This window comes from Hypanus sabinus, chromosome 16 (assembly GCF_030144855.1).
Source record: "Hypanus sabinus isolate sHypSab1 chromosome 16, sHypSab1.hap1, whole genome shotgun sequence".
NCBI classification, from domain to species: domain Eukaryota; kingdom Metazoa; phylum Chordata; class Chondrichthyes; order Myliobatiformes; family Dasyatidae; genus Hypanus; species Hypanus sabinus.
Window position 1 is genome coordinate 15,212,066 of NC_082721.1, and position 26,464 is coordinate 15,238,529.

The window sequence follows — 26,464 nt, forward strand, 5'->3', positions numbered from 1 at the left end:
ATAAGCTTTATGTACTAAAAGCTGTGCCATCTTTTGACAGACAATCAAATCAAAAAGGCAAGAAAAAAATATGCAGGAATACAGGTATGTTTCACAGGATAGCTTCATGTACATTTGCAAACTATATCACTCTAAATGTTTCTGCATATTTCTACGGTAAAATCTAAAAATAGATCAAAATATTTTGGAGAAACACAACAGGTCATACAGAATTTGTAAGATAGAAACGAAAATAATCTTCAAGGCAAATGATTTATCTATGTATTTTATTGCTTTTGTTTAACATTTCTGTTTTATTAAACTCTTTTAAAAGCACATATTTGAAAAGGCGGAATAGCTAGCTTTTATTTTTTTTCAAAAAATGTTCAAGGCCATGGGAGGTGAACTCAGGATTTAATGGGGCAAGGGAGTTGCAAATTGGAGCAACTTACCTTTTTTTTTGTGCAGCCCAGCCTGTATGGTTTTCCAGTTAGCTGAAGAGGGTGGTATATTATTCCATCCACATTGTGTGACAACCCCTGCTGTTTTACGGTGGGTCAGACGCCCTGTTACTCTGTAGGAGAGAAGACAGAAAGGCACACTTGATCCAAATGAAAACCTTTCCCTTTCATTCTTGCAGCCTGGAATCCTGCACAAATTAATATTTTTTTGCTTCCCCTCCCCCCACCTTTTTCTGGTATTTTCCCCCTTCCTTTTCAGTGCTGAATAATATGTGTGTGTGTGTTAGTTCTTTGGATTTGCAACATCTGCACATTTACCTCATATTTATTATTTTTAAATTTTTATTTAAGGATACAGCATGATAATAGACCCTTTCAACCCAATAAGCTCACGCTGACCAATTACACCCATGTGATTAATTAATACACTAACTGGAGAACGTGGAGGAAGTACACACAGTCACAGGGAGAATGTACAAACTTCTTAAAGAGTGTGACAGGAATTGAACTGGGTCACTGATACTATAATAGCAATACACAAATGACAGTGGTACTGTGTTGCTCCTTGTAAGTGGATTCTTCATAATTTTTCACACATTGCTGAGTCTCTGAGCAAATTGACCAATCAGGTGGTGTGCAGAAATTATTTCACTTTGAAAGACTTTATTATATCCATTTTGCTCCCATACAACATCCATTTGCCTCTGTAAGTAAACAGCCATGCACTAAGAACCATTGCCCTTGACCCCCAACAGAACAACGTATTCAGCACATGTTCAATAGAATGGTCCAGGATCAGAAATAATTAATAATGTTTTGCAATTTTTAAAACAGATCACTACGTGCCATGTGACACACCTATGGGACAAGGTAGGAATTCTTAAAATTAGACCTACTGCCTGGGTAAAATTTGCCTAGGTAATCTTATCTAGGTGAAACACACTTTGTGACACATGCAATGAACTTCACTGCTTGGAGCAGAGGTATGCAAATATATTGGTTTTTATTACACTTATTTTATCCTTTTTATCAGCTCCTACCATACATTATGCAATTATATGGATCTGTGAGGCTAGAGTCAGGGTATTACCACCATCATTTTTTTTTAAATAGATGGCTTGTCAAGAACATCTCATCTAACTTTTCAAAATTCCTTGGGATGAGATAACTTGAGCTGTTAGAATCAGAATCAGGTTTAATATCACTGGTATATGTTATGAAGTTTGTTGTTTTGTGGCTGCAGTACATTGCAATACATATTAATAAATTACAATGTGTTTGTGTGTCTAAAATTAAATAAGTAGTGTAAAAAGAGAGGAAAACAAACTAGTGAGAATGTTCATGGATTCATTGTCCATTCAGAAAACTGATCGCAGAGGGGAAGAAGCTGTTCCTGAAACATTGAGTGTCTATCTTCAGGCTCTTGTACCTACTCCTTGATGATAACAATGAGAAGAAGGCATGTTCTGGGTGATGGGGGTCTTTATTGATGGATGCCACCTTTCTGATGGATGTCACCTTTTCAAGTTGTCCTCCTTGCTGGGGAGGCTAGTGCCCATGATGGAGCTGGCTGTGTTTATAACTTTCTGCTGCTTTTTCCAATCCTGTGCAGTGGCCCGTCCAGACCAGGTGGTGATGCAACCAGTTAGAATGCTCTCCATGGTACATCGTAGAAATTTGCATGTGTCTTTGGTCACATACCAATTTTCCTCAAACTCTAAATGAAATATAACCTCTGTTGTGCCTTCTTTCTAAATGTATCGATATGTCGGGCCCAAGATAGATCCTCAGACTTCCCAGAAACCTGAAATTGCTCAGTCTTTCCACTACTGGTATAGCGAGAGCAGAGCAGTGGACTAAGCATGCATCCTTCAGGTGCATTTGTTTTTATTGTTAGTGAGGAGGTATTCTTACTTTGTATTTCCGATCCACACAACCTGTGGTCTCCTGGTGAGGAAGTCAAGGAACCAGTTGCAGAGGGTGGTGCGGAGGCCCAGGTTTTGTAACTCGCTGATTAAAACTGGTACGATTGTGTTTAATGCTGAGCTGTAATCAATAAACAGATGCCTCACATAGATATTACTGTTGTCCAGATGATCCAGGGCTGAGAGGTGAGATTGCATCCACTGTAGACCTATTGTGGCAATAGGCAAATTGCAGAGTGTCGAGTCCTTGGTTAGGCAGGAATTGATTCTAGTCATGACCAACCTCTCAAACCACTTCATCACAGTAGATGCGAGATCCAATGGGCAATGGTTATTGAGGCAGCTCGCCCTACTCTTCTCCACTCCACTGGTATTATTGTCACCCTTTTGAACCTCCGACTGCAGGAGTGTGGGATTGAAGATGTTCTTGAACACTCCTACCGGTTGGTTGGCACAGCTTTTTAGGGCCCGAGCAGGTATACCTTCTGGGCCTGACACCTTGTGAGGATTCACCTTCTTGAAAGATGTTGTTCTCAGGGTCACCAGCTGCTGCAGGAATTTGCACAGGTGTAGTTTTGTTCACCCATTAAAAGCATGCATAAAAGGTTGTGAACTCATCTGGGAATGAAGCATCAGAGCCATTAATGATGTTACATTTCACTTAGTAAAAAGTAATGGCCAGCAAACCTTATGAGAGTCAATGTACATTCAATTCCATCTCTAACCTCAATTGGAATTGTTTAGCTGCTGTTAAAATATCCTTCCATAAGTCATACCTTGACTTCTTGCATAGTTCTTGATCACCAGTCTTGAATGCCACAGATCCAGCCCTCAGCAGCCTACAAATCTCCTGGTTTATCAATGGTTTTTGGTTTGGGTATGTCCAGTATGTTCTCAAAGGCACACACTTATCCACAAAGGTCTTAATGAAGTTGGTGACAACTGTGACATTGACATTTTCATTCAGATTTGAAGATGAATCTCTGAACTTTGTCCAGTCTACTGACTCAAAGCCATTTTGAGGGTGCTCCTCTCCCTCCCTTGACTATGCCTTCTTGGACCATACCACTGATGCTGCAGTCTTTTGTCCCTGCTTATACAGTTGGAGTGGAACCAGTGTGTAGGCTTTGTGGCGGTTCAGTCCAAAGTCCGTGGTCCAGTCTGCAGACTCCGGACTCCGGGTTTTCCAGCGGTCCCTTGCTGCAGTTGGACTTAACCAGAAACACCTGAGGCTCATATTGGAACTGGGAATATAAGTGGCCCTAGCATTGGTGGGGGTTGTCTTGTGGTATAGATGGCTGGTGGAAGGCTATTGCCATCTTTGGGGCTGTGTTGGAGAAGCATGGCTACTGGGAGCCTTGCTGGCAGTAGTTGGAGCTGTCATTGTGATAGGGATTCAGCTGTTTCCTGGGCCAGCTGGGTGGCTGTCAGCCACACCAAGCTAGGTGGGGATCTGGTTGTTTCTGTAGGCTGCTGACTGTAATGGCTACTTGGAGCTACCCTGATGCAGAGGTGGAACTGTCTGTTGTTCTTTAGTGTTTGTCTCTTCCTGTCCTTGCCTCTGTGGGGTAAGTCAGGCTGTTCTGCTGTTGCCCTGCAGGGGAATCTGTCTTGACTTTGCCTCTTTTGAGTAGGTCAGGCTGTTCTGCTGTTACCTGATGGATGGTCCTGCCCCACCTTGGTGTGGAGTTATAGATGAGTCCTGACTTGTTGGAGGATAAGACCTGGCTCCATGTTGATGTAAAGTTCCTAGTCTGCCCCTAGCTTCAGGACCACAGCCTCCAGCCAAGCCTCAAGACCCCAAGTCCCTAGCCAAGCTTTGTCACATCCTTGCCTGGGTTTGGGGTCTGAGCCTGAGGCAAGACCCAGGGTTCTGGGTCCTTGTCCACCCCAGGCTCCTTGTTCCCAGTCCCTCGTCCTGGTCGTGCTTCCCTTGCCTCGACTGCATCCTGACCCATCCTTGGATTCTGTCTAGTCCTGTTTCTGGGTCTCCAATGTCTGTGTCCTGAAGTTGGGTCCTGATTTAACACCCAACTTATGACAGGCTTCGGATGGCACAGTAAATGTTCTTGATGGTGTTATCACAGTGGTCAAGTATGTTGGCTTGTCTGGTTCCACAGTTAATATATTGGTGGCAGTTGTTCAGAGACTTCTTCAAGCTAGCTTGGTTGAAATCCCCCTCAATGATAAGGAAAGCTTCAGGGTGCATTGCTTCATGCTTGCTAATTACTGTGCTCAGCTCCTCTAGTGCCTGCCAGATATTGACCTGAGGTGGATTGCACACTTCTGAGGTCCTTTAACAGCAATCTACATAGTTGCTGCTAAACCTTGAAGGTTTCATAATCCTATAAATGTGGTTTTGTAGGTTAGTCCTAACTATTGCAAGCATAGCTGGAAAAAATAGCTGCATTTCTTTAAGGTTTACCCAAATCTATCACTCCAATGGATGTCTATGAATCCCAACATGAATTCTGCCAAATGAAATCATGACCATTGCCCAGAATTTACCAATATGCAAAATACCAGTGAAGAGTTCAAGGAGGCCACTTGGCCTGTCTAGGCTGATCTGCCATTAAATGACATCAGGGCTGATCTGATTGTAACTTTAATTATGCATTCCCATCCCTCTGCTTATCCAGTATCTATCAACGTCTGCTTTAAAAATACTCTGATGAAAGGTGTTGGTCTGAAATGTTGACTGTTCATTCCTCTACATAGATGCTGCCTAACCTGCTGAGTTCCTCCAGCACTTTGTGTATTACTATTGATTTAATTACTTTCATACATTACACAGTAGTATAATGACCTTTCCAGTGAAGCTGGTGAATTTAGAGTACTGGAAATGGGGCTCTCGTGAGTTTAAAAGAAGTGCAGCTTTTTTTTTGCTGCTTTTTTCTTTTTTATTAGTCATTAGATTAGTAGATTAGCTAACTTTGCATTATTTTTTTCTTTTTTCTGTTTTTTTATATCATATTATGAAATATTTAGACTTACCATGTTCATATATATATATATACTGTATGGTTCATGTCTTGGTTAACCCATTTATACTGTAACTTGTTTGTCTTTTTCATCTGTAATGGAATTTGTATGATTATAATTTTTTATTAATATCATTTGTATTTTGTCCTTATTTTTAATAATAATAAAAAGATTGAGAATAAAGAAAGAAAAGAAGTGCAGCAAGTGGGATACTGGAGAGTTAAAAGGGTTTGCTGGAAGTAGGGCCTCAACGAGGTTAAAGAGAGCACAGAAAATTAGGTCTGAGATTAAAGATAATGAGGGCGAAAGCCCCAGTTAAGTTAAAGGAACTTGAGAAATGGCATCCCAGTCACCCTTGATGCCTAACTACGTGGGTTTCCAAACAATGGGATAACAGATAATGGGAATTATGATGTAATCAGGTCCTTTTGAGAGAAAAGGTCTTCCTTCACCTCTCACTTTTAAAACAGTGACCTGTAGTTTTAGATTCTCCCACAATATGACACATCCTGTGGAAATCTAGTGCAATACACACAGAATGCTTGAGGAATTCAGCAGGCCAGGCAGCATCTGTGGAGGTGAATGAACAGTGAACGTTTCAGGCTGAGACTTTTTGGCAGGACTTGCTCAAGATTTCCAGCCTCTTCAGAATCTTCTGTGTCTATCCTCTTTTATACCAATGTCCACAAATATACAATATGTTGCATTATTGATCTCTGTATGGTGAGTAATGTTGGTCATTTTCTTGCAGCAATGCTACAACTTGTGGAGATGTAACAAAAGCTCCCAATACCAGATTCTAATGAAGTGTGCTACATGATCATATTGAAGATCAGCTTTAGACAAATGTCCATCCGAGGCATGGTGGTTGTTTATTCCCAATGTGGTGACATTTACTTGCTGTAACAGTCCCAGTAGTGGCTGCAACTAAAATGAGTCAAATCAGCACACAGTGTGAATTAACTTGACACCCTACCCAAGTTCCACAGGTATTCACAGCTTAAAGATTCATCAGAATTTAAATTAACTAAACCCTGAATTCTAATGGAATATTTAATAAAGCAGAATTAGGCCATTTGGCACATCGCGTCTGCTCCACCATTCAATCATGGCTGATCCTTTCTTTCCCGGTCCCAGCACCACTCCCTCGAACTTTTGATGCCATGGCCAATCAAGAATGTAAAAATCTCTGCCTTAAACACACCCAATGACATGACCTCCGTGGCTGCTTGTGGTAACAAATTCACCACCCTCTAGCTAAAGAAATTTCTCTGCATCTATTTTAGATAGATGACCTTTTATCCTAAGGCTATGCTCTCTTGTCTAGACTGCCCCACCATAGGAAACATCCTTTCCACATCTACTCTGTCTAGGGCTTTCAACATTCGAAAGGTTTCAATGAGATTCCCCCTCATCCTTCAAAGTCCCAGGCCCAGAGTTATCAAATGTTCCTTGTATGATAACTCTTTCATTTCCAGAATCATTTTTATGAACCGCTCTGAACCCTGCCCAGTGCCAGCATGTCTTAGATAAGGAGTCCAAAACTGTTCACAGTACTCAAGGTGAGGCCTCACTAGTGCCTTATAAACCCTCAGCAGCATATTCCTGATCTTACATACTGGACCTCATGAAATGAATGCTAACATTGCATTTGCCTTCCTCACCACCAACTCAACCTGCAAGTTAACCTGTAGAGTGTTCTGTCCAAGGAATCCCAAATCCCTTTGCATCTCATATTTTTGGGTTTTCTCCCTGTTTAGAAAATATTTTGTACATTTATTTCTTCTACCAAAGTACATGATCAACATTGAATTTCACTTGTTACTTTCTTGCCCATTTTCCTAATCTGTCTAAATCCTTCTGCAGCCCTCCTGTTTCCTCAATGATACCCGCCCCTCCACCAATCTTTATATCTTTTGCAAACTTGGCAACAATGTCATCTATTCCATTATCTAAGTCATTGATATACAGCATTAAAAATGTGGTTCCAACACCAATCCCTGTAGACCACTAGTCCCCGGAAGCCCTCTAGAAAAGGATCCTTTTATTCCCATTGGCTGATTCCTACCAGTCAGCCAATCCTCTAACCACACCAGCAACTATCCTGTATCTTAACTTGGTAAGTAGCCGCTTGCGTGCACCTTGTCAAGGGCCTTCTGAAAGGTCAAAGGTGATTCTGTACAATCATGAAATTACATGTTAACAAGGTAGAGGGTGACAATCATTTGTCTGCAGTTTAAATTCCATTGTGTGCTAGTAGCAAAAGATATCTTGGCCGGGAACATCAAGTTCCTCTCCATAGATGCTGCCAGACCGGCCAATTTCGTCCAGCATTTTGAGTGAGTTACTCTGGATTTCCAGCATCTGCAGGATCTATTGTGTTTATGAAAAGGATGAAAATCTTTGGTTTAGACCTTTCAATTCTGCATGGACTTTCTTGTTCTGCTCAGATGGGTCTCAATATATGTCATTATACTAGTACTATAAAATCACTGTTTCTTATTTTATAAACCACGCACCAGAATTATACTCATGTTAACAATTCTATTTTCTTCAGGCAATGCACCAAGATACATCAAGCTCAGTGAATACAAAAAGCTCAATAAAAACTTCCAACCAAACAGGTAAATAACTCTCTCCGAGGAGAAATATACAAAAAGCACTTCACAGCCGAGTTTCTACATGTTGAAATAGACAGAGTTAAGGATGGGGGTTCCTGGCTGTAGGAGCCATGCATCTGTTTTCTATCTGCATTGTATAGTGTGTTGTGCATTTATTGTAACTAGTCATAGGAGTGCGGGGGGAGAATGCTTGGTAAAAATGAAGGGAAAATAAATTATATTTTTGTGCTTTCTTTTGGGCATTTTGGGGCTGAGGACTGACAGAGGTCAATTCTTTTGCTGACCACTCCATTATGCCCAATTATTCTTATCTTATACTTGGGTGCACTTCAGTTTCTTTACTTCAAGATTGTATGTTTGCTAATTGCTACCAAAGGATCAAATACACATCTGTGGGTTTGAAACAATCATTATTGCAGCTCAGGGTGCATCATGGAAGTATAGCAAATCCATGGTACTGTGGGCAGTGTCAATTCTTTTGGTTAGAATTGGCTGCTACATTGGCCATCTTTAGAATCTACAGAAAGAAACTAGGCAATGAATGGGACAAGATTGGCAAACAGTAGGTAGCTGGAGTTCATTCCAAAATCGTCTGTTTTTCATGAATAAGAGCTTTTGTTTAAGTGAGTTTTGGTCCCATGATTTCAATTGAGATTCTTTGAATTACCTACCATAACTTCAGCAGAAGCTTCAGTCTAATCGGCTATTTACACCACTTGCTGTGTTTGTTTTTGCCAGTTAGACCATGTTACTGAAAATCTTCCATCAATATTACAATGGAAGGATGTAAATTTTAACTCAAGGTTCTGTGTGTGTTAAAATCACAAACATCATTATCAGCCGTGTGGTATGACATTGTGATCATGGTCTACATAACCATGATTGTTCTTGGCAAATTTTTCAATGAAAATGCTCTGCCATTGCCTTCTTCTGGTCAGTGTCTTTTCAAGATGGGTGAACCCAGCCAATACCAATACTCTTCAGAGATTGTCATCACTGATTGGCATCAGTGGTTGCGTAGTCAGGACTTGTGATATGCACTGGCTGTTCATATAACTATCCACCACCTGCTTTCACAGCTTCATTTGATCCTGATCGGGGTGCTGAGTAGGTGCTACACCTACACCAAGGTGACCTGCAGGCTAGAGGAAGGAAGGAGCTCCTTAAGCCTCCTTTGGTGCAGATGTATCTAAACCCTGCCACTTAAAAATCATAAACATTGCCTTAGAATTAGATGCATACAGCTGTATACATTAGACTCTTGTTGGCTATGGCGAGTGGTTCAGAAGGGATCTAACATCATTCTGCTGCTCACACCTATGTGAATCCCACAAGTGCACAACCTCTCTGTCAGTCCAGGTGCAAATGAGCTAGTGCATCTGTTACTCTACACCTTTGCTGAACTACACATAGAGTCCAGTGGTGGAATAGGGACCAGCAACATACAGAGCAACCCTCTTTGGGAGCCCATATCAGCTAGACTTGGAGGTGAGGAAAATAAAGATACGTTCAATTGTCTTGCTCATAGTGTGCGTTTGTATTTACTTTGTTAATGATATGCACAGAAATTTCAGCAAAACAAACAAAATGCTGGAGGAACTCAGTAGGTCAGGCAGCATCTATGGAAAAAATACAGTTGACATTTCAGGCTGAAACGTCAACTGTACTTTTTCCCATAGATGTTGCCTGGCCTGCTGAGTTCCTCCAGCATTTTGTGTGTGTTGCTTGGATTTCCAGCATCTGCAAATTTTCTTTTGTTTATGGACAGAAATGTAACTAGCTTTTAAACATATATCAAGAGAAAAGGCTCTGCACCCATCCTTGCCTTCTATCAAAGGCAATCAGGGCATTTACAGAACAAACAATATTGTGACTTGAGGACTTACTAGACCTCAATATCCATCTTTCAGGGACAAACCATCAGCTTGTTCACCACTCTGCACCTGGATCTGTAAAGACAGAGCTATGGATGATGACGAAGTAGTATCTAGAATTGACTCAGTCTCAAAATAAACAAGACAACACACATGAAATCCAAAGGCAAAATCACAAACAGTCATACTAGAAATGGATCTCCTACAGTCGAGCACTGAGTGCTCAGCCTGAGGCCTTTAAGTACAGACACTCCATGAAGGAATATGGCAAACAATAATGGGCAGTGTGAGTCTTAAAGGGTCAGCAGTAGCTAACCACACTCCAAGGAATTGGAATGCCAAAACTTGGGTGCCTGCATCTGTTCAGTTGGAACCACGACACAATCAGTAGGTGCCGGACAGGCAATTAGTCTGGGCAATGGGCCAGAATCCAGCTGTATTTATAATTTAACTTTGAACTCTTCCAGAGCACTGAAGGACACTTATACAGTGCTGTTCGGTAAATTAAAAAGATTCCATTTTGTTTTTACAACTGTGTTGAAGCTTGTACAACTTTATGCAGCAGCACAGAAGTAGTAGCGATGGAAGTCTGTAATAGATTTTCAATCTTTCCATTTCTGGCACAGAAAAAGTTCAGCTATTAACAATTCAGGTTTACAGGGTCAGCTTTTTATTTGCTAACAAGGCAATATTTTCTGAGACAAAAGCTCAATAGAATAATAAAGCTAACGGAGCAACAGACAGTCTGGTGGCAGAATTCAGCAGGGTTCATGATGCAGAGTTTCATACATATAGTTATCACATGCACATTGAAAGATTGGAAATACAGTGAAATGTGTTTTTTAAATCAGTGGCCCACGCAGTCCAGGCGTATGGTGAGGGCAGTTCACAAATGTCGCCATGCTTCTGCTACCAACATAAAATGGCCACAACGCATTAACTCTAATTATGCATCCTTTTGGAATTTTGGGGTGAACTGTAGGAAACCTACATGGTCAAGCAGACAGACAGACATACTTTATTGATCCCGAGGGAAATTGGGTTTCGTTACAGATGCACCAAACAAGAATTGTGTAGAAATATAGCAATAACCATAAATAATTAAATAATAAGTTAATCATGCCAAGTGGAAATAAGTCCAGTATTGGCACAGGGTATCTGACACTCTGAGAGAGGAGTTGTAAAGTTTGATGGCCACAGGTAGGAATGACTTCCTGTGATGCTCAGTGTTATAGCTCGGTGGAATGAGTCTCTGGCTGAATGTACTCCTGTGCCCAACCAGTACATTATGGAGTGGATGGGAGTCATTGTCCAAAATGGCATGCAACTTGGACAGCATCCTCTTTTCAGACACCACCATCAGAGAGTCCAGTTCCACCCCCACAACATCACTGGCCTCATGAATGAGTTTATTAATTCTGTTGGTGTCTGCTACCCTCAGCCTGCTGCCTCAGCACACAACAGCAAACATGATAGCACTGGCCACCACAGCCTCGTAGAACATCCTCAGCATCATCCGGCAGATATTAAAGGACCTCAGTCTCCTCAGGAAATAGAGAAGGCTCTGACCCTTCTTGTAGACAGCCTCAGTGTTCTTTGACCAGTCCAGTTTATTGTCCATTCGTATCCCCAGGTATCTATAATCCTCCACTATGTTCTCACTGACCCCTTGGATGGAAACAGGGGTCACCGGTGCCTTAGACCCTCCTCAGGTCCACCACCAGCTCCTTAGTCTTTTTCACATCAAGCTGCAGATGATTCTGCTCGCACCATGTGACAAAGTTTCCCACCGTAGCCCTGTACTCAGCCTCATCTCCCTTGCTGATGCATCCAACTATGGCAGAGTCATCAGAAAACTTCTGAAGATGGCAAGATTCTGTGTTGTAGTTGAAGTCCGGGAGAACTTACGAAATCCTTACAGCCAGTGATGGGAATTAAATCCGAATCAACTTTACAGCTAGCATTGTGCGGACCACTACACTGGCATGCTGCCCATATAGTGGACATTCTAGAGCATACACAAGGGCAATGAATGAGACAGGTCTCAAACATTAAAGTAGATCTTAAATTGGGGCTGTCATCTGCTTTACCAGTTGTTTGTCTGATCTTGGTCCCAGCTGGGGAATACCTGTTACCAGTCTTCCTCTGACTAGCTGGTTTAATGCTTTTCCCTTCAGATATTTCACTGAGCTATTTGATGTACTATAAGATATATCTTCCATAAAAATTGCTACTTAGGATATATTTTTAGAATAATTCATGTGCTGATAATAATTAATAATCTGACTACTCACCTGAGACCACCAGCTTGCAGTTCACCTTGAGCAAGTTTTCTAAAGCGTATGTTATATTGTAACTAACCTCGTTATAACCTTGCACCTTATTGTCCACCTGCACAGCAATTTCTCTGTAGCTGTTACACTTTATTCTGCCCTTGCTTATTGTTTTACCTTGTGCTACCCAAAAGCACTGTGAGTTGAATTGATCTGTATGAACAGAATACAAGACAGGTTTTTCTCTGTATTCAATACATGTGACAATAATAAATCAATTTCAATTCCAAATTGTCTTCTAACCTAATGCTATGGTAACAGCATCTTATGTCTGGAAACCTATCTCAGACCTGGGGCTGATCTTATAGCCTCTCTCTGCTGCCCATATCCTCATGCCCACATGCCCACCCTTCATGGCCTTTCTCTGCAAAATCACAACCCTTAACACCCTGCTCTCCTCACCTTTTATCCACACCTCCTTCTCACCCACCCCCTCCGGCAAACCACTTCACTGTCTTGGTAATCTGTTTCTCAGTGCCTGCTTAGGGACTGGTGGTAGTATTGGACTGGCAGATTCAACTGACCATTGGATGATATTCTTATCAATATTCCAGGACTCTAATTCACATCTTTTTCTTAGTGTGTGTTTGAATAATACATTTTTTCAATGATTCTTGTAAGTTTAAATGGAATATGGGAAACAGGGCCTCAGTATCATTCAGGTAAGCACGGATAACCAAGACAACCAAGGCAAGAACCAGGGCTGTGATGTTTAAGCAGAGCAGGACTAGGGTTTCAGTGAGTGGAAGCATTCAGGGACTGAAGTGACAAGCAAATAGAGACCAAGCAAATTAATAGTTTTGCAGGTATATACATAATTATACATTCACAACATGTGCAACAGTGTTCACCAAAACGGATTTAAAAGATCCATCCCTTGGTCATGATAAGAAATGTACTCTAAAATACTTTCTCATATGTCTTTGCCACCTCCATCCTTTAAAGTCTGCATGTTGTCTCGAACTCACACACAAGGTTCCTCAGTCCCATCTTTTCAGCTGCTAATTCCTTCAATTAACATTGAAATCCAATAACTCCAAGCAACTTCTATAATTCTTGATGAAGGATCTCGACTTGAAATGTCAACTGTTTATTCCCCCCAATAGATGCTGCCTGACTTGTTGAGTTCCTACAACATTTTGTGTTGTTGCTCAAGATTTCCAATGTCTATAGGATCTCTTGTGTGCAGAATATCTTTATTTAAGGAAGCATGTCTAAGTAAATCCAAACATCCGTACATTCTATGGATGCTCCCTAACTCTAATACTCATCTACACCCTCCTTGACAGGCGCAACCATTCACCCAGCCCACCACTGATGCACCATAGCAGTAGTACATACCGACCTATCCATCTTTTCTTCTAAAACTCACAGTGACAAAATAACTTATTTGGCGAAAACATCCTAGACTTGCTGGATGAAGCCTTGTAATTGTCAGATCAAGCCCCTAGTACATGAAACTAAGAAAATCTTTGACAAGTGGCAAAGTTCTAGTGAAAGGTTTTCGGCACTGCTAGATCTGCCACCTATTCGAAGACATTTGGCTTTGCTGGTGCTTCTGAATGTTTCTGGCATTCAGAAAGAGCCCGAGCTATGAAAAGCATATATTCATGAGAAAAAAGGTTAAAGAAGATTTTTGTCTAATTAAAACATTGCTGTAAATGGGAGTTTGCCAGCATCAATCTGCTGGCAAATTCTAAACTTCTATGTTCAGTTGTTCATCAATCACTTGTCCTGTTCTTCCCTCCCTTTCCACTTTCCCTCATTGCCACCACTGATGCCATAACTGAATCTGCTTAGTCTGACTCAGCAGCAGTGTTAACTACATATGTGAGGAAGTGTGAGCATGCTTGTATAACATTGCTGATTCCACTGGTAAGATTCAGCTTTTGTTTCATCTGAATTCCTTGTAAATTATGATGTAATATGAATCTTTAATGTCATTTTATTATCATGCCGTTTTTTTCTGCTGCCACTGTTCCTTGACTGAACCACACTTTATGCAACATCACAGTCCTAATTAAGTTTCTTGGTCAATATTCTCTTTATTAATTCCAACTGTTGTCGTTTTCCATTTCAACCCATGTACCATTGAACATCAAAACCATTATCCCTGCCATTATAATTTCTATATGGTTTCAATTATAACTCAACCAGTAGACCAGGGGTTCCCAACCTGGGGTCCATGGATCCCTTGCTTAATAGTATTGGTCTACGACATAAAAAAGGTTGGGAACCCTGTTAGACCATGTAAGCCTCAAATGTTTGAAAAGTTTACAGCCTATATTCTGCCTTAATCCAAGATCTGGTCCTGTCAATATTTACTTCTGATTTTAAATTTAATCTACGTTGTGATTTGGTGGTGATTGCTCCTCTCCGTGCCTTGTGGCGCATTGGGTGGGAACTTTTCCATTTCATTCGTGTTTGTTTTTTATGAAGCTGAGGCAGATGGAAAGCATGCAAGGATCCAGCCGGATTGAAACCTGGGAACACTCGCCTCGAAGTCCGGTGCAAATGTTGCTATATCAACGGCCGGCTAATCTATATTGTGCCTTTGCATATCTCTAACCTTAACTATAATTTTCCTGCCTGAAATCTGTTAGAATACCTCTGAAATGTTAGATGCACCCTCATTCTTTAGTCCAATGGCAGTAGCCATGCATAGAATTGAGAGTATCCTGAGTAGCTGCATCACTGCCTGGTTTGGGAATTGCACCATCTTGGATGGCAAGACCCTGCAGCGGATAGTGAGGTCAGCTGAGAAGATCATCGGGGTCTCTCTTCCCACCATCACGGACATTTACACTACACGCTGCATCTGCAAAACAAACAGAATTATGAAGGACCTCATACACCCCTTATACAAACTCTTCTCCATCCTGCTGTCTGGGAAGAGGCAATGAAGCATTTGGGCTCTCACGACTAGACTATGTAACAGTTTCTTTCCCCAAGCTATCAGACTCCTCAATATCCAGAGCCTGGACTGACACCTTACTGCCCTATTGTCCTGTTTATTATTTATTGTAATGCCTGCACTGTTTATGCAGTCCTGGGTAGGTCTGTAGTCTAGTGTAGTTTTTTTCTGTGTTGCTTTTTACGTAGTTCAGTCTAGTTTTTGTACTGTAACACCAATGTCCTGAAAAAAGACTCATTTTTACTATGTACTGTACCAGCAGTTATGGTAGAAATGACAATAAAAAATGACTTGAATTGTTAAGATATCTCTTTCTAAATAACCTGCCTCTTCAAACCTCTCTCCATTTTGATATCTCTCTTCAAGCCCACTTCTGCGACCAAGGGTTTAATTATGTTTCAACTTTGCCCACCATTATAATTTTCTTTTGTTGTGGTGTTTTACAGTAATTTTTAAAAATTAAAAATGCAATTAAACATAAGTTAGGCAAATAGTGAGTGAGCAAATAAACATGACTTAGGCAGTATAATGTGGATAAATGTGAAGTCAGAGATATTTAGGAGCACATGAAAAAGATTTAAATAAATTACTATAAACTACAGTGAAACCATTTAAAAACAATAATTCCACTTGACCACAATTAACAGATAATTAATTAAAATGTTAACATTAATTAAAATACATTTTCAACGATCACTTTTTAATAATGGTTGGCAAAACCATTCAAATAAATCTAACACAAAATCTTAAGTATATGTGAAGTTCATTCATTTCCACCAAGTTTGAGAACTTCAACATGATCACTATTTCCAGCTTTACAAGCCTTTTCACCTTCTTGTTAGACTGAGGTGGTGGCAAGATGGTATACTGTGCTGTGGAATGAAGTCAGAGTTGAGCACAGAGTCCCAAAGGGCTTCTTCTTATATTGATTGCCTCCCTATCCTTTATAGGGTCAACTCTTGCTACATCTATGTTGACTGCACTCCAGAGTCAAGATTATTTCAACCCAAGTCATCAAACTGCAAAATGCAGATGTTCCTTGTTTATGTTCACAATGTTGAACTCTGACAACATGTTCAGTGAAGTGTTATTAAACAGCCACAAAACATAGGTCTCTGTCAGAATTTACCTGGTGAATTTACCTGGTGAATTTATCTGATGTTATTAAAGCCTCCTAGAATATATAGCATCCTCTGTTATACCTTGTCCATAACCTTCAAAAATGGAGAGGAAGTATCTGGAATGGCTCTGAGTATCTTGATTGTCTCCAATGAGAGTATGCAGAAACTCATTGAAAATGATAACCTTATTCTGATTCTGGTCTCACACGCTACCCGCCTGACATAATGGCCTCACCTCAGAACCGACGGAACTGAAGTGGAAGCAAGTCACGTTCAATCCCAAGAGACTGCCTAAGAAGAAGAGACAAAGCATCTGATCCCTCCTGTCAGATCGGTATGGAGCACCCTTGAAAACAATAAGACTCCAGAGATAAAATGGGATGCAGAAGTCCCTGCATCTTATTTCCATTGTATTCTGTGCTTTGGTCCTGGAATGCCCAAGGCTGAAGCAAGCTAACATTACCCCACAGTTTATTATGGACTAAAGACCATGTTAATGTGATCCAGCTCAATATCTTAAGAATGGGAATTGACTTTTTTTGTACATTGACAATAATAATCCTCCTGTTATAAAATCTTCATGGAAGAGCTTAAAGGTTCTTCCTGTGACCACATGGGTTTCCTGTGAGTGTTTTGGTTTCCTGTCACATCAAAAGAGACAAGCTGACTGTTAAGTTAATTGATTATTAGCTTTGACGACTGCTGGGATAATTGGGAGAGCAGAGTTGTTTGGTTCATGGGGAAATACTGTAAGTGGGGATGCGAGTGATCAGAATGCACTGAGAAATTGCATGGAATTGATGGACAAATAGTCTCATTTCATATCTTGAGGAAATATGGAAATGCAAATTTTTAAATATACCTATTGCTGGCATAAGTCATGCACTCATGCATAATGTGCAGACTATTTTCAAAACCGGGAGAAAATCCAGAAACCTGAGATGCAGAGGGACTTGGAAGTCCTTGTGCAGAACACTCGAAAGTTCAACTTGCAGGTTGAGTCGTTGGTGAGGAAGGTAAATGTCATGTTAGCATTCATTTCAGGGGGTGTAGAATACAAGAGCAAGGAAGTGATGCTGAGGGTTTGTAAGGCACTAGTGAGGCCTCACCTTGAGTATTGTGAACAGATTTGGGCACTTCAGCTTAGAAAAGATGTGCTGGCATTGGAGAGGGTCCAGAGGAGGTTCACAGAGATGATTCCAGGAATGAAAGGATTATCATTCTAGGAGCATTTGAAGGCTCTGGGTCTGTACTTGCTGGAATTCAGAAGGATGAGGGGAGACCTCAGTGAAACTTTTTGAATGTTGAAAGGCCTGGACAGAGTAGATGTGAGAAGGATGTTTCCCATGGTGGGAGAGTCTACGACAAGAGGGCACAGCCTCAGGGTAGAGGGGCGCCCTTTTGAACCAGAGATGTGGAGAAATTTCTTTAGCCAAAGGGTGGTGAATTTGTGGAATTCATTGCCACAGGCAGCTGTGGAGGCCAGGTTGTTGGGTGCATTTTAGGCAGAGATTGATAGGTTCTTGATTGGACATGGCATCAAAGGTTTTGGGGAGAAGGCTGGGAACTGGGGTTGAGGAGGATATGGAAAAAACGATCAGCCATGATTGAATGGCAGAGCAGACTCGATGGCCAGATGGCCCAATTCTGCTCCTATGTCTTATGGTCTTATAAAGAAATTAAAATATGTGATACAGAATTTGTTGAAATTAAATAGGGAACTCCTGTTCATAGAAGAATGAGGAAATTAAGAAAGCAGTATGTTTCTTTGGTAAAACAACTGACGGGTTGTAAATTGCTGACAAAATACTTAAATGTTGTCAGAGAGCTTCTGAAGTGGTTTTGCAAATAGAATTGGAATGTGAAATCAGGAGATGCTGAAATATTCAATGAACAAAGATCATTTAGTATCTGTGATCAATAGTATCTGTAAGGCTTTCTGAGCTACAGGATTGATTCACTCTATAGACATTATGGGACCAGGTAGAGGTTAATGGTCAACGTTCCTGTGGAAATAACATGGCAATCAATTGAAGGAAAATGAAGGATTATCGATGAGATGGGTAGCAATCTGGAACAGGTAAATGTGTACATGAGATATTACTTTATAATATTTGTAATTCCCATGGTACGTTTAATGATCAAAACAGTTACAAATGTATTATAACTGTTTTGATCATTGAGTGAAATGTTTTATGGGAATTCTCACAGCCAATATGATTTGCTGTGAACCCTGTGAAAAAACTCATTAAGTAATCGAGACCACTTTTGTTTCTCTGACAATGTAGCTGTAAATTAACTCCCACTGCCCTTCATTGATCTGTAATTTAGCTTGGAGGAACACCAGCATGAATGTTTTCCTGAGGCAGCGTTTGCCCAGACTGTGTGATAGATCTGTAATGATAGTGTAGTGTTTGTGCTACAGCAGATGGCATCTGTTACAGTGAAGCTGCATTGCTTTTGCAACAAGAGAAATTTTACAGGAATAGTTCCCCTTTCTGTTGCTTTAAGGGATCAAAGAAAGCTTCATGAGGGGCACCATAATGGACAATTATTTTGTCAAGTACGGCACATTCATAAATTGAGTTGACATAAAATTGAGTTGTTTTCTAGGGGAAACAGTCAAGCATTAGTAATACAAATAAAAAGGTTTTGCCAACCAAAATAAGTAAGTGCTAATATGTTAGTTGTGATAATAAATTGACTATATGTACATCCAGTAATCTTAGATACACTATCTTAATTAGATAGTGATATCTAATTATCTGATATGCCAAGGTATATATTTTTTTCCCACCTTTCCTAATTAAGATATAGGAGTAGAATTAGGCCATTTGGCCTATTGAGTCTGTTCTACTTAAAACTTAATAATATTAATATTAATGTTAATTGTAAAGGATGGCATGGTAGCTTAGGGGTTAGCACAATGCTTTACGGTACCAGCGACCCAGTTCAATTCCTGTCGCTGCCTGTAAGGAGTTTGCATGATCTCACTCTGATCTTGTGGGTTTCCTCTGGGTGATCCGGTTTCCTCTGGGTGATCCAGTTTCCTCCCACAATCTAAAGACATGTCGGTTGGTAGAGTATTTAGTATTGTAACCTGGCCAGTGATTAGGCTAGAATTAAATCGGGGGTTGCTGGGCAGTGTGGCTCAAGGGGCCGAAAGGGCCTGTTCCACACTGTATCTCAATAAATAAATAAACAGACTCTCACACTGCTCATTTACTACTGTTCTCTTATCTTTATTTTATTAACACATTGTTTAAGCTTGTAACGGCATCAATTAATGTCATGTAGAGAATTTTTGGTAAGGAAATTGTGAGTTCTTGATGCTTTAAATATTTCGCTGCACTGTAATTAAAACAAATATTATGACTAAAATGCAGACCAGCCATTTGGCCCGTGAAACCTGCCACAATGCAAGCCAAGCCTACAGCCAGAATTCAACAGCTAGCCAAGCTAAAGCCAAGTTATAATGATATGAAGCGAGGGGAATCTGAGGTAAATAAATGTATTCTTATTTCACTTATTGCAAACAATTAGTTCTAGTTGAAATTTCACACTTTTTTCGGAGCATACCAACATATCCGTGGACAATGGTTCAAAGCTGCAAGCTTGACTGTTTAGCTGAAATCTTTTCACTCAGCTTGCAGAAAGTAAGGTACTAATCAAATACATTGGTAATTTTAGTGTATAAAAATATATATATTTTAGAATTGAATATACCCTGTGGTGTGTCTTTGAAACATTGCAGACTTGAAAGCTATTTTCTTCAATAAAGAATGCTTTGTTGACAGCTCTATGCATTATTTGCTTAAGCAAGTACGAAGACAAAGTTTCCTGGCACTTCATGGGCAATGAGTTTTGGATCTTGCTGTTCTGGAGAATAGCAGGAGCATGACCCAGCGTGCAGAAAACAGAGCCAAGCTCCCTAAGGAAAACAGTATTTATGGCAAATAAAAAATGAACTGTTTATATAGCTGAGCTTGAAAGGCAAAAACAAACTCCTTCTTTGTCCTCTTTTTGGAAGAATAGAAAATGTTTCTGTTTAGATTCATAGGCAAATTTGACAGCCAATAAAGACTTCAGCCTATGTGCTGTTAAATGTGGTCTTGGGGTTGATGCCCATACCAAGCCACCATGCGCAATTAAATCAACACCCTCCCTACAAACTCCAGTTCTATTCAACTTTACTGCTGTTGTATAAAATGTGGTATTCCCCCCTCCCAAGCTGAATTTCTAGTCTGACAAACCACTGCAAAAGAGTGCCCACTCTTGCCTCCATAATGTTGCTTGGCATCTAAATCCTTCCATGCATAAAGATGTAATAGATAAAATGGTGTTATTACCCATGTCATACAATCAGGCTGTGGGCTGCTGATTACATTCACTTCCTACATCCTGATGATCACAGAGAGGGGGAGAGAGAGAGAGAGAAATTGTGTCTAGTTATCATTTCTGGGATCACATAATTTTAGAAGTTTTGAGTTTGCAGGTCTGGACAATAAAAGCACTGCTGGTGTTTTTTGGACCAACAATGACTGCTACACAGCTGTAAAGATAGACTATTCTTTTATCACAAAAGATGTATGGATCATCACACATTGAAACAGATTGTTACTGGCTGTTAATGAGGAGACCGTGACCAATGTGGAGCAGGGCAATCTAATTTGGTATTCTGGTGACAACCAAACAAATTGCCAGGACCACCTACAAAGATGCCACTTTGAGAAAGCAGGTGTTTGTATGATGACGTTGATCATCAGTTATTCTTATTGCTCCATATTACTGCATCTGCAGCCACTTCTGCCTCCAAGTGCTGCTGGCCACTTAAGAGATTTGCTTTGGAAACTGGCATAAGCTCTGAAGATGAGTCAAATCTTCATATTGAATCAAGTCGTTTAATACTCTCTTTGGACCTGAACCATGCTCCCTTATTGCATGAGCTTCTCAAGAGTCTCTACTTTCTTAGGGGTTTGGGCAGATTTGGCATGTCACCAAAAACTTCTACAAACTTCAATTGATGCAGAGTGGAGAGTTTACTGTCTGGTTGCATCACAACCTGGTACGGAAACATCAATGCCTAGTAACAGAAATGACTACGTAAAGTGGTTGACACAGCCAGGTCCATCATAGGCAAAACCCTCCCCACCATTGAAGTCAGCATCCATCATCAAAGACCCTCAACTTCAAGCCCTGCTCTCTTCTCAGTGCAACCTTCGGGCAAAAGGTAAGAAGCTTTGGTCTCACAGCACAGGTTCTAGAACAGTTATTACCCTACAACCATCACCATTACTTTGAACTGATTCTACAACTTACAGACTAATTTTTAAGGACTCTTTATAGCTCATGTTCTCAGTATTAGTTATTATTTGCAGTTTGTCTTCTTTTGCACATGGGCTTGTTCATCAGTCTTTGGTTATGTGTAGTTTTTCATAAATTTTAATCTCTTTATTTTCCTGTAAATACATGCAAGAAAATGGATCTTGAGGTAATATATGGTAACTTATATATACTTTAATAATAAATTTACTTCAAGCTTTGAACTTATCATCAAAAGGAATTATCCGAAGATTTTTGTTAAGAGCACATTTGAAATATTCATAGGGCATACTATCGTCAGAATCAGGTTTATTATCACTGGCATGTGACGTGAAATTTGTTAACTTAGCAGCAGCAGTTCAATGCAACACATAATCTAGCAGAGAGAAAATAATAAAATAAAACATAATAATAAACAAGTAAATCAATTATGTATATTGAATAGATTAAAAAATTGTGCAAAAACAGAAAAACTGTATATTAAAAAAAAGTGAGGTAGTGTCCAAAGCTTCAAAGTCCATTTAGGAATTGGATGGCAGAGGGGAAGAAGCTGTTCCTGAATCGCTGAGTGTGTGCCTTCAGGCTTCTGTACCTCCTACCTGATGGTAACAGTGAGAAAAGAGCATGCCCTGGGTGCTGGAGGTACTTAATAATGGATGCTGCCTTTCTGAGGCACTGCTTCCTGAAGATGTCCTGGGTACTTTGTAGGCTAGTGCCCAAGATGGAACTGACTAGATTTGCATCTTCTGCAGCTTCTTTCAGTGCTGTGCAGTAGCCCTTCCTTACCAGACAGTGATGCAGCCTGTCAGAATGCTGTCCATGGTACAACTCTAGAAGTTTTTGAGTGTATTTGTTGACATGCCAAATCTCTTCAAACTCCTAATATAGTATAGCTGCTGTCTTGCCTTCTTTATAACTACATTGATATATTGGGACCAGGTTAGATCCTCAGAGATCTTGACACCCAGGAACTTGAAGCTGCTCACTCTCTCCACTTCTGATCCCTCTATGAGGATTGGTACGTTCTCCTTCATCTTACCCTTCCTGAAGTCTACAATCAGCTCTTTCATCTTACTAATGATGACTGCCAGGTTATTTCTGCAGCACCATTTCACTAATTGGCATATTTCACTCTTGTACACCCTCTCATCACCACCTGAGATTCTACCAACAATGGCTGTATCATCAGCAAATTTATAGATGGTATTTGAGCTATGCCTAGCCACACAGTCATGTGTATATAGAGAATAGAACAGTGGGCTAAGCACACACCCCTGAGGTGCGCCATTGTGATCGTCAGCGAGGAGGATATGTTATCACCAATCCTCACAGACTGTGGTCTTCCAGTTAGGAAGTCAAGGATCCAATTGCAGAGGGAGGTACAGAGGCCCAGGTTCTGCAACTTCTCAATTAGAATTGTGGGGTTGATTAGATAGATAGATAGATACTTTGTTCATCCCCAAGGGGAAATTCAACATTTTTCCAGTGTCCCATACACTTATTGTATTAAATGCTGAGCTTTAGTCGATGAACAGCATCCTGACGTAGATGTTTGTGTTGTCTATGTTGTCTAAAGCTGTGTGGAGAGCCACTGAGATTGCATCTACTGATGAGCTATTGTGGTGATAGGCAAATTGCAATGGGTCCACATCCTTGCTGAGACAGAAGTTCAGTCTTGTCATAACCAACCTCTCAAAGCATTTCATCACTGTCGACGTGAGTGCTTCCGGGTGATAGTTATTAAGGCAGCCCAGATTATTCTTCTTAGGCACTGGTATAATTGTTGCCTTTTTGAAGCAAGTGGGAACTTCTGCCCATAGCAGTGAGAGGTTGTCCCTGAATACTCCCACTAACTGGTTGCCACAGGTTTTCAGAGCCTCACCAGGTACTCCATCGGGATCTGCCGCCTTGCGAGGGTTCATGCTCTTTAAAGACAGTCTAACATCGGCCTCTGAGACAGAGATCACAGGGTCATCAGGTGCAGCAGGAATCTTCACAGCTGTAGTTGTGTTCTCCATTTCAAAGCGGGCATAGAAGGCGTTGAGTTCATCTGGTAGTGAAGCATCATTGCCATTCAGGCTTTTGGGTTTTGCTTTGTAGGAAGTAATGTCTTTTAGACCTTGTTAGAGTTGTTGTGTATCCAATGTCGCATCCAACCTCATTTGAAATTGCCTTTTTGCCTTTGAATTAGCCCTCCGCAAATCATACCTGGTTTTCAGGTACATGCTTGGGTTGCCAGACTTGAATGCCACAGACCTAGCCTTCAGGAGACGATGTACTTCCTGGTTCATCCATGGCTTTTGGTTTGGGAATGTACAGCAAGTCTTTGTGGGCACACACTCATCCACACAGGTTTTAATGAAGTCAGTAACAACTGCAGCGTACTCATTCAGATTCAAAGATGAATCCAAGAATACAGTCCAGTCCACCAATTCAAAGCAGTCCTGTAGGTGCTCCTGTGCTTCCCTTGTCCATACCTTCTTGGTGGTCCTCACTGCTGGTGCTGCAAACTTCAGTTTCTGCCTGTACTCAGCGAGTAGAAGTACAGCTAGCTGATCAGACTTCCCAAAATGAGGGTGTGGATGAGGGCATTGATGGTTTGGAGTGAATGAAGGAGAATTAATAATGAACAATAAGTGCAAACTTTAGGGGTCCAATTTTCAAGGGCAGGCTCCCTTAATTCAAGTCCTCTTCAGACTTAATGGAGAAAAATGTCATGGCATTTAGATGAGAAGGTCCAATGTAGCCTGCACAGTGAGCAACAAGAGAGAGTAAGAGATTAGATGTAGTATGTCCTTTAGATGAGTTCATATTGAAAAAAAATTATTTTACATTGAGGTCTGGTACATAAGGTTAACTTCCCCATGACTAATTAATTAGGTTGGACTGCACTGGGGAGTTCAGCAGGAGGGGAGATGAACAGAGTCAGCTCTGTGAATACTCCAGCGAGTCTTGGACTCTTCTTGGACTTAGCTGGTACAAGTTAGTCCATGATAAAACATATGCTTAAATCATTAACTGAATTTACAAATCTTTTCCAGGACAAGGCAAAGACCATGAACAGGTAGGAAATGTTTACATAAACATAGTATAGATTTATGCAACAAATTAATGTATTGAAAGACAATTTTCCATTACTCCTTTAAAGTTTCTAGAATGGAAAGTTACACATTTATTTGGAGAGTAAAATATTGGGATTTGATTAATTTACTCTTCTGTATTGCACTTGTGAACTAAACATTCTTTACTTGGAGGGGCTCGATCTGAAACATCGACTATTTATTTCTTTCTGTAGATGCTGCCTGACCTGCTAAGTTCCTCCATGCATTTTGCATCTACAGTAGCTCTTGTGTTTATTACTTGGCAAGGATTTGATTTAAGGATGTAGAACAGTCAGGTGGATGGAGGTGGGTTACATGAACGATCTATCAAAGATAAGAATAAGTTATACATACAAAATGCTAGAGGAAGTCAGCAGGGCAGGCAGCATCAATGGAAAAGAGTAAAACAATCGACACTTCTGGCCGAGATCCTTCATCAGGACTCAAAAAAAGAGATTAGAAGTCAGAGTAAGAAGGGAAGGGGTGGAGAGGAAGAAGTACAAGGTGGTAGGTGATAGGTGAAACTGGGAGAGGGGAGGAGAGAAGTAAAGAGCTGGGAAGTCGATTAGTGAAAGTGACAAAGGGCTGCAGAAAGGGGAATCTGATAGGAGAGGGCAGAAGGCCATAGAAGAAAAGGAAGGGTGAGGAGTACCAGAGGGAGGCAATGGGCTGGTAAAGAGATAAGATGAGAGAAGGAAATGGAAATAGGGGAATGGTGAAGGGGGGGCAATTACTGAAAGTTCGAGGAACTGATGTCCAACCCATCATGTTGGAGGCTACCCAGATGGAAAATACGAGGGGTGATTGATAAGTTTGTGGCCTAAGGTAGAAGGAATGAGTTATTAACTTAAGACTTTTTGTATCTTCACTCAAAGAGTTGAACTGCACATTCATGTAACGGTAGCTGTATAACTCATCTCCTTCTACCTTAGGCCACGAGCTTATCAATCACCCCTCATAAGGTATTGCTCTCAAACCTGAGTGTGACCTCATTGCCGTTAGTAGAGGAGGTTATGGACTGATATCGCGGATTGGGAATGGAAAGTAGAATTGAAATGGGTGGCCACTGGGAGATCCCACTTTTTCTCGCAGTCAGAGCATAGGTGCTTAGCAAAGTAGTCTCCCAATCTATGTCAGGTCTCACTGATATACAGCAGGCCACACCCAGAATCCCGGATACAGTAGATGACCCCAACAGACTCACAGGTGAAGTGTCGCCTCAGCTGGCAGGACTGTTTGGGGCCCTGAATGGTCATGAGACAGGAGGTGTAAGGCCAGGTGTGGCAATTTTTTCACTTATTAGGATAAGTGGTAGGAGGGAGATCAGTGGGGAGGGGGCAAATGGACAATGGTGTTGAGTAGGGAGCAATCCCTGTGGAAAACAGAAAGTGGGGGTAGGGAGGGTAAGATGTGCTTGGTGGTGGAATCCCGTTCAAGATGGTGGAAGATATGAAAGATTAATTGTTGGATATGGAGGCCGATGGGGTGGTAGGTGAGGACAAGAGGAACCCTATTGTTGATTGTATGGCGGGTGGATGGGGTGCCTCATCCTGAGAGCAGATGTGACAGACAAGGAAATGGCATTTTTTCAGGTGACAGGGTGGGGAGAGGTATAGTCCTGGTAGCTGTGAGAATCAATGGGCTTATAAAAGATATTAGTAGATAAGCTATCTCCAGAGATCGAGAAAGGGGAAGGAGGTGTTAGAAATGAATCAGGTAAATGTGAGAGCAGGGTGCAAGTTGGAGCCAACGTTGATGAAGTCAACCAGGTAAATTTGAGGGCATTGCTTATGCACCTTTTATGAAATTTGATAGAAATGAAACCAAATTT

The 26,464-nt window shown here is 40.9% G+C and overlaps 1 protein-coding gene across 8 annotated transcripts in view; it reads left to right on the forward strand.

Moving 5' to 3' along the window:
* Positions 1-26,464, forward strand: part of spmap2 (sperm microtubule associated protein 2) — a 246,595-nt gene that overhangs the window by 150,726 nt on the left and 69,405 nt on the right. For all 8 annotated transcript variants that reach the window (XR_009516039.1, XM_059991165.1, XM_059991164.1 and 5 more), the window contains 5 exons: positions 41-84; positions 1,275-1,310; positions 7,905-7,971; positions 19,597-19,711; positions 24,574-24,596. Coding sequence is in view for 7 of the 8 variants with exons in the window: in XM_059991169.1 (XP_059847152.1) it covers positions 41-84; positions 1,275-1,310; positions 7,905-7,971; positions 19,597-19,711; positions 24,574-24,596 (285 nt within the window). In the remaining variant the exon portion in view is untranslated. The remainder of the gene's footprint in view (positions 1-40; positions 85-1,274; positions 1,311-7,904; positions 7,972-19,596; positions 19,712-24,573; positions 24,597-26,464) is intronic.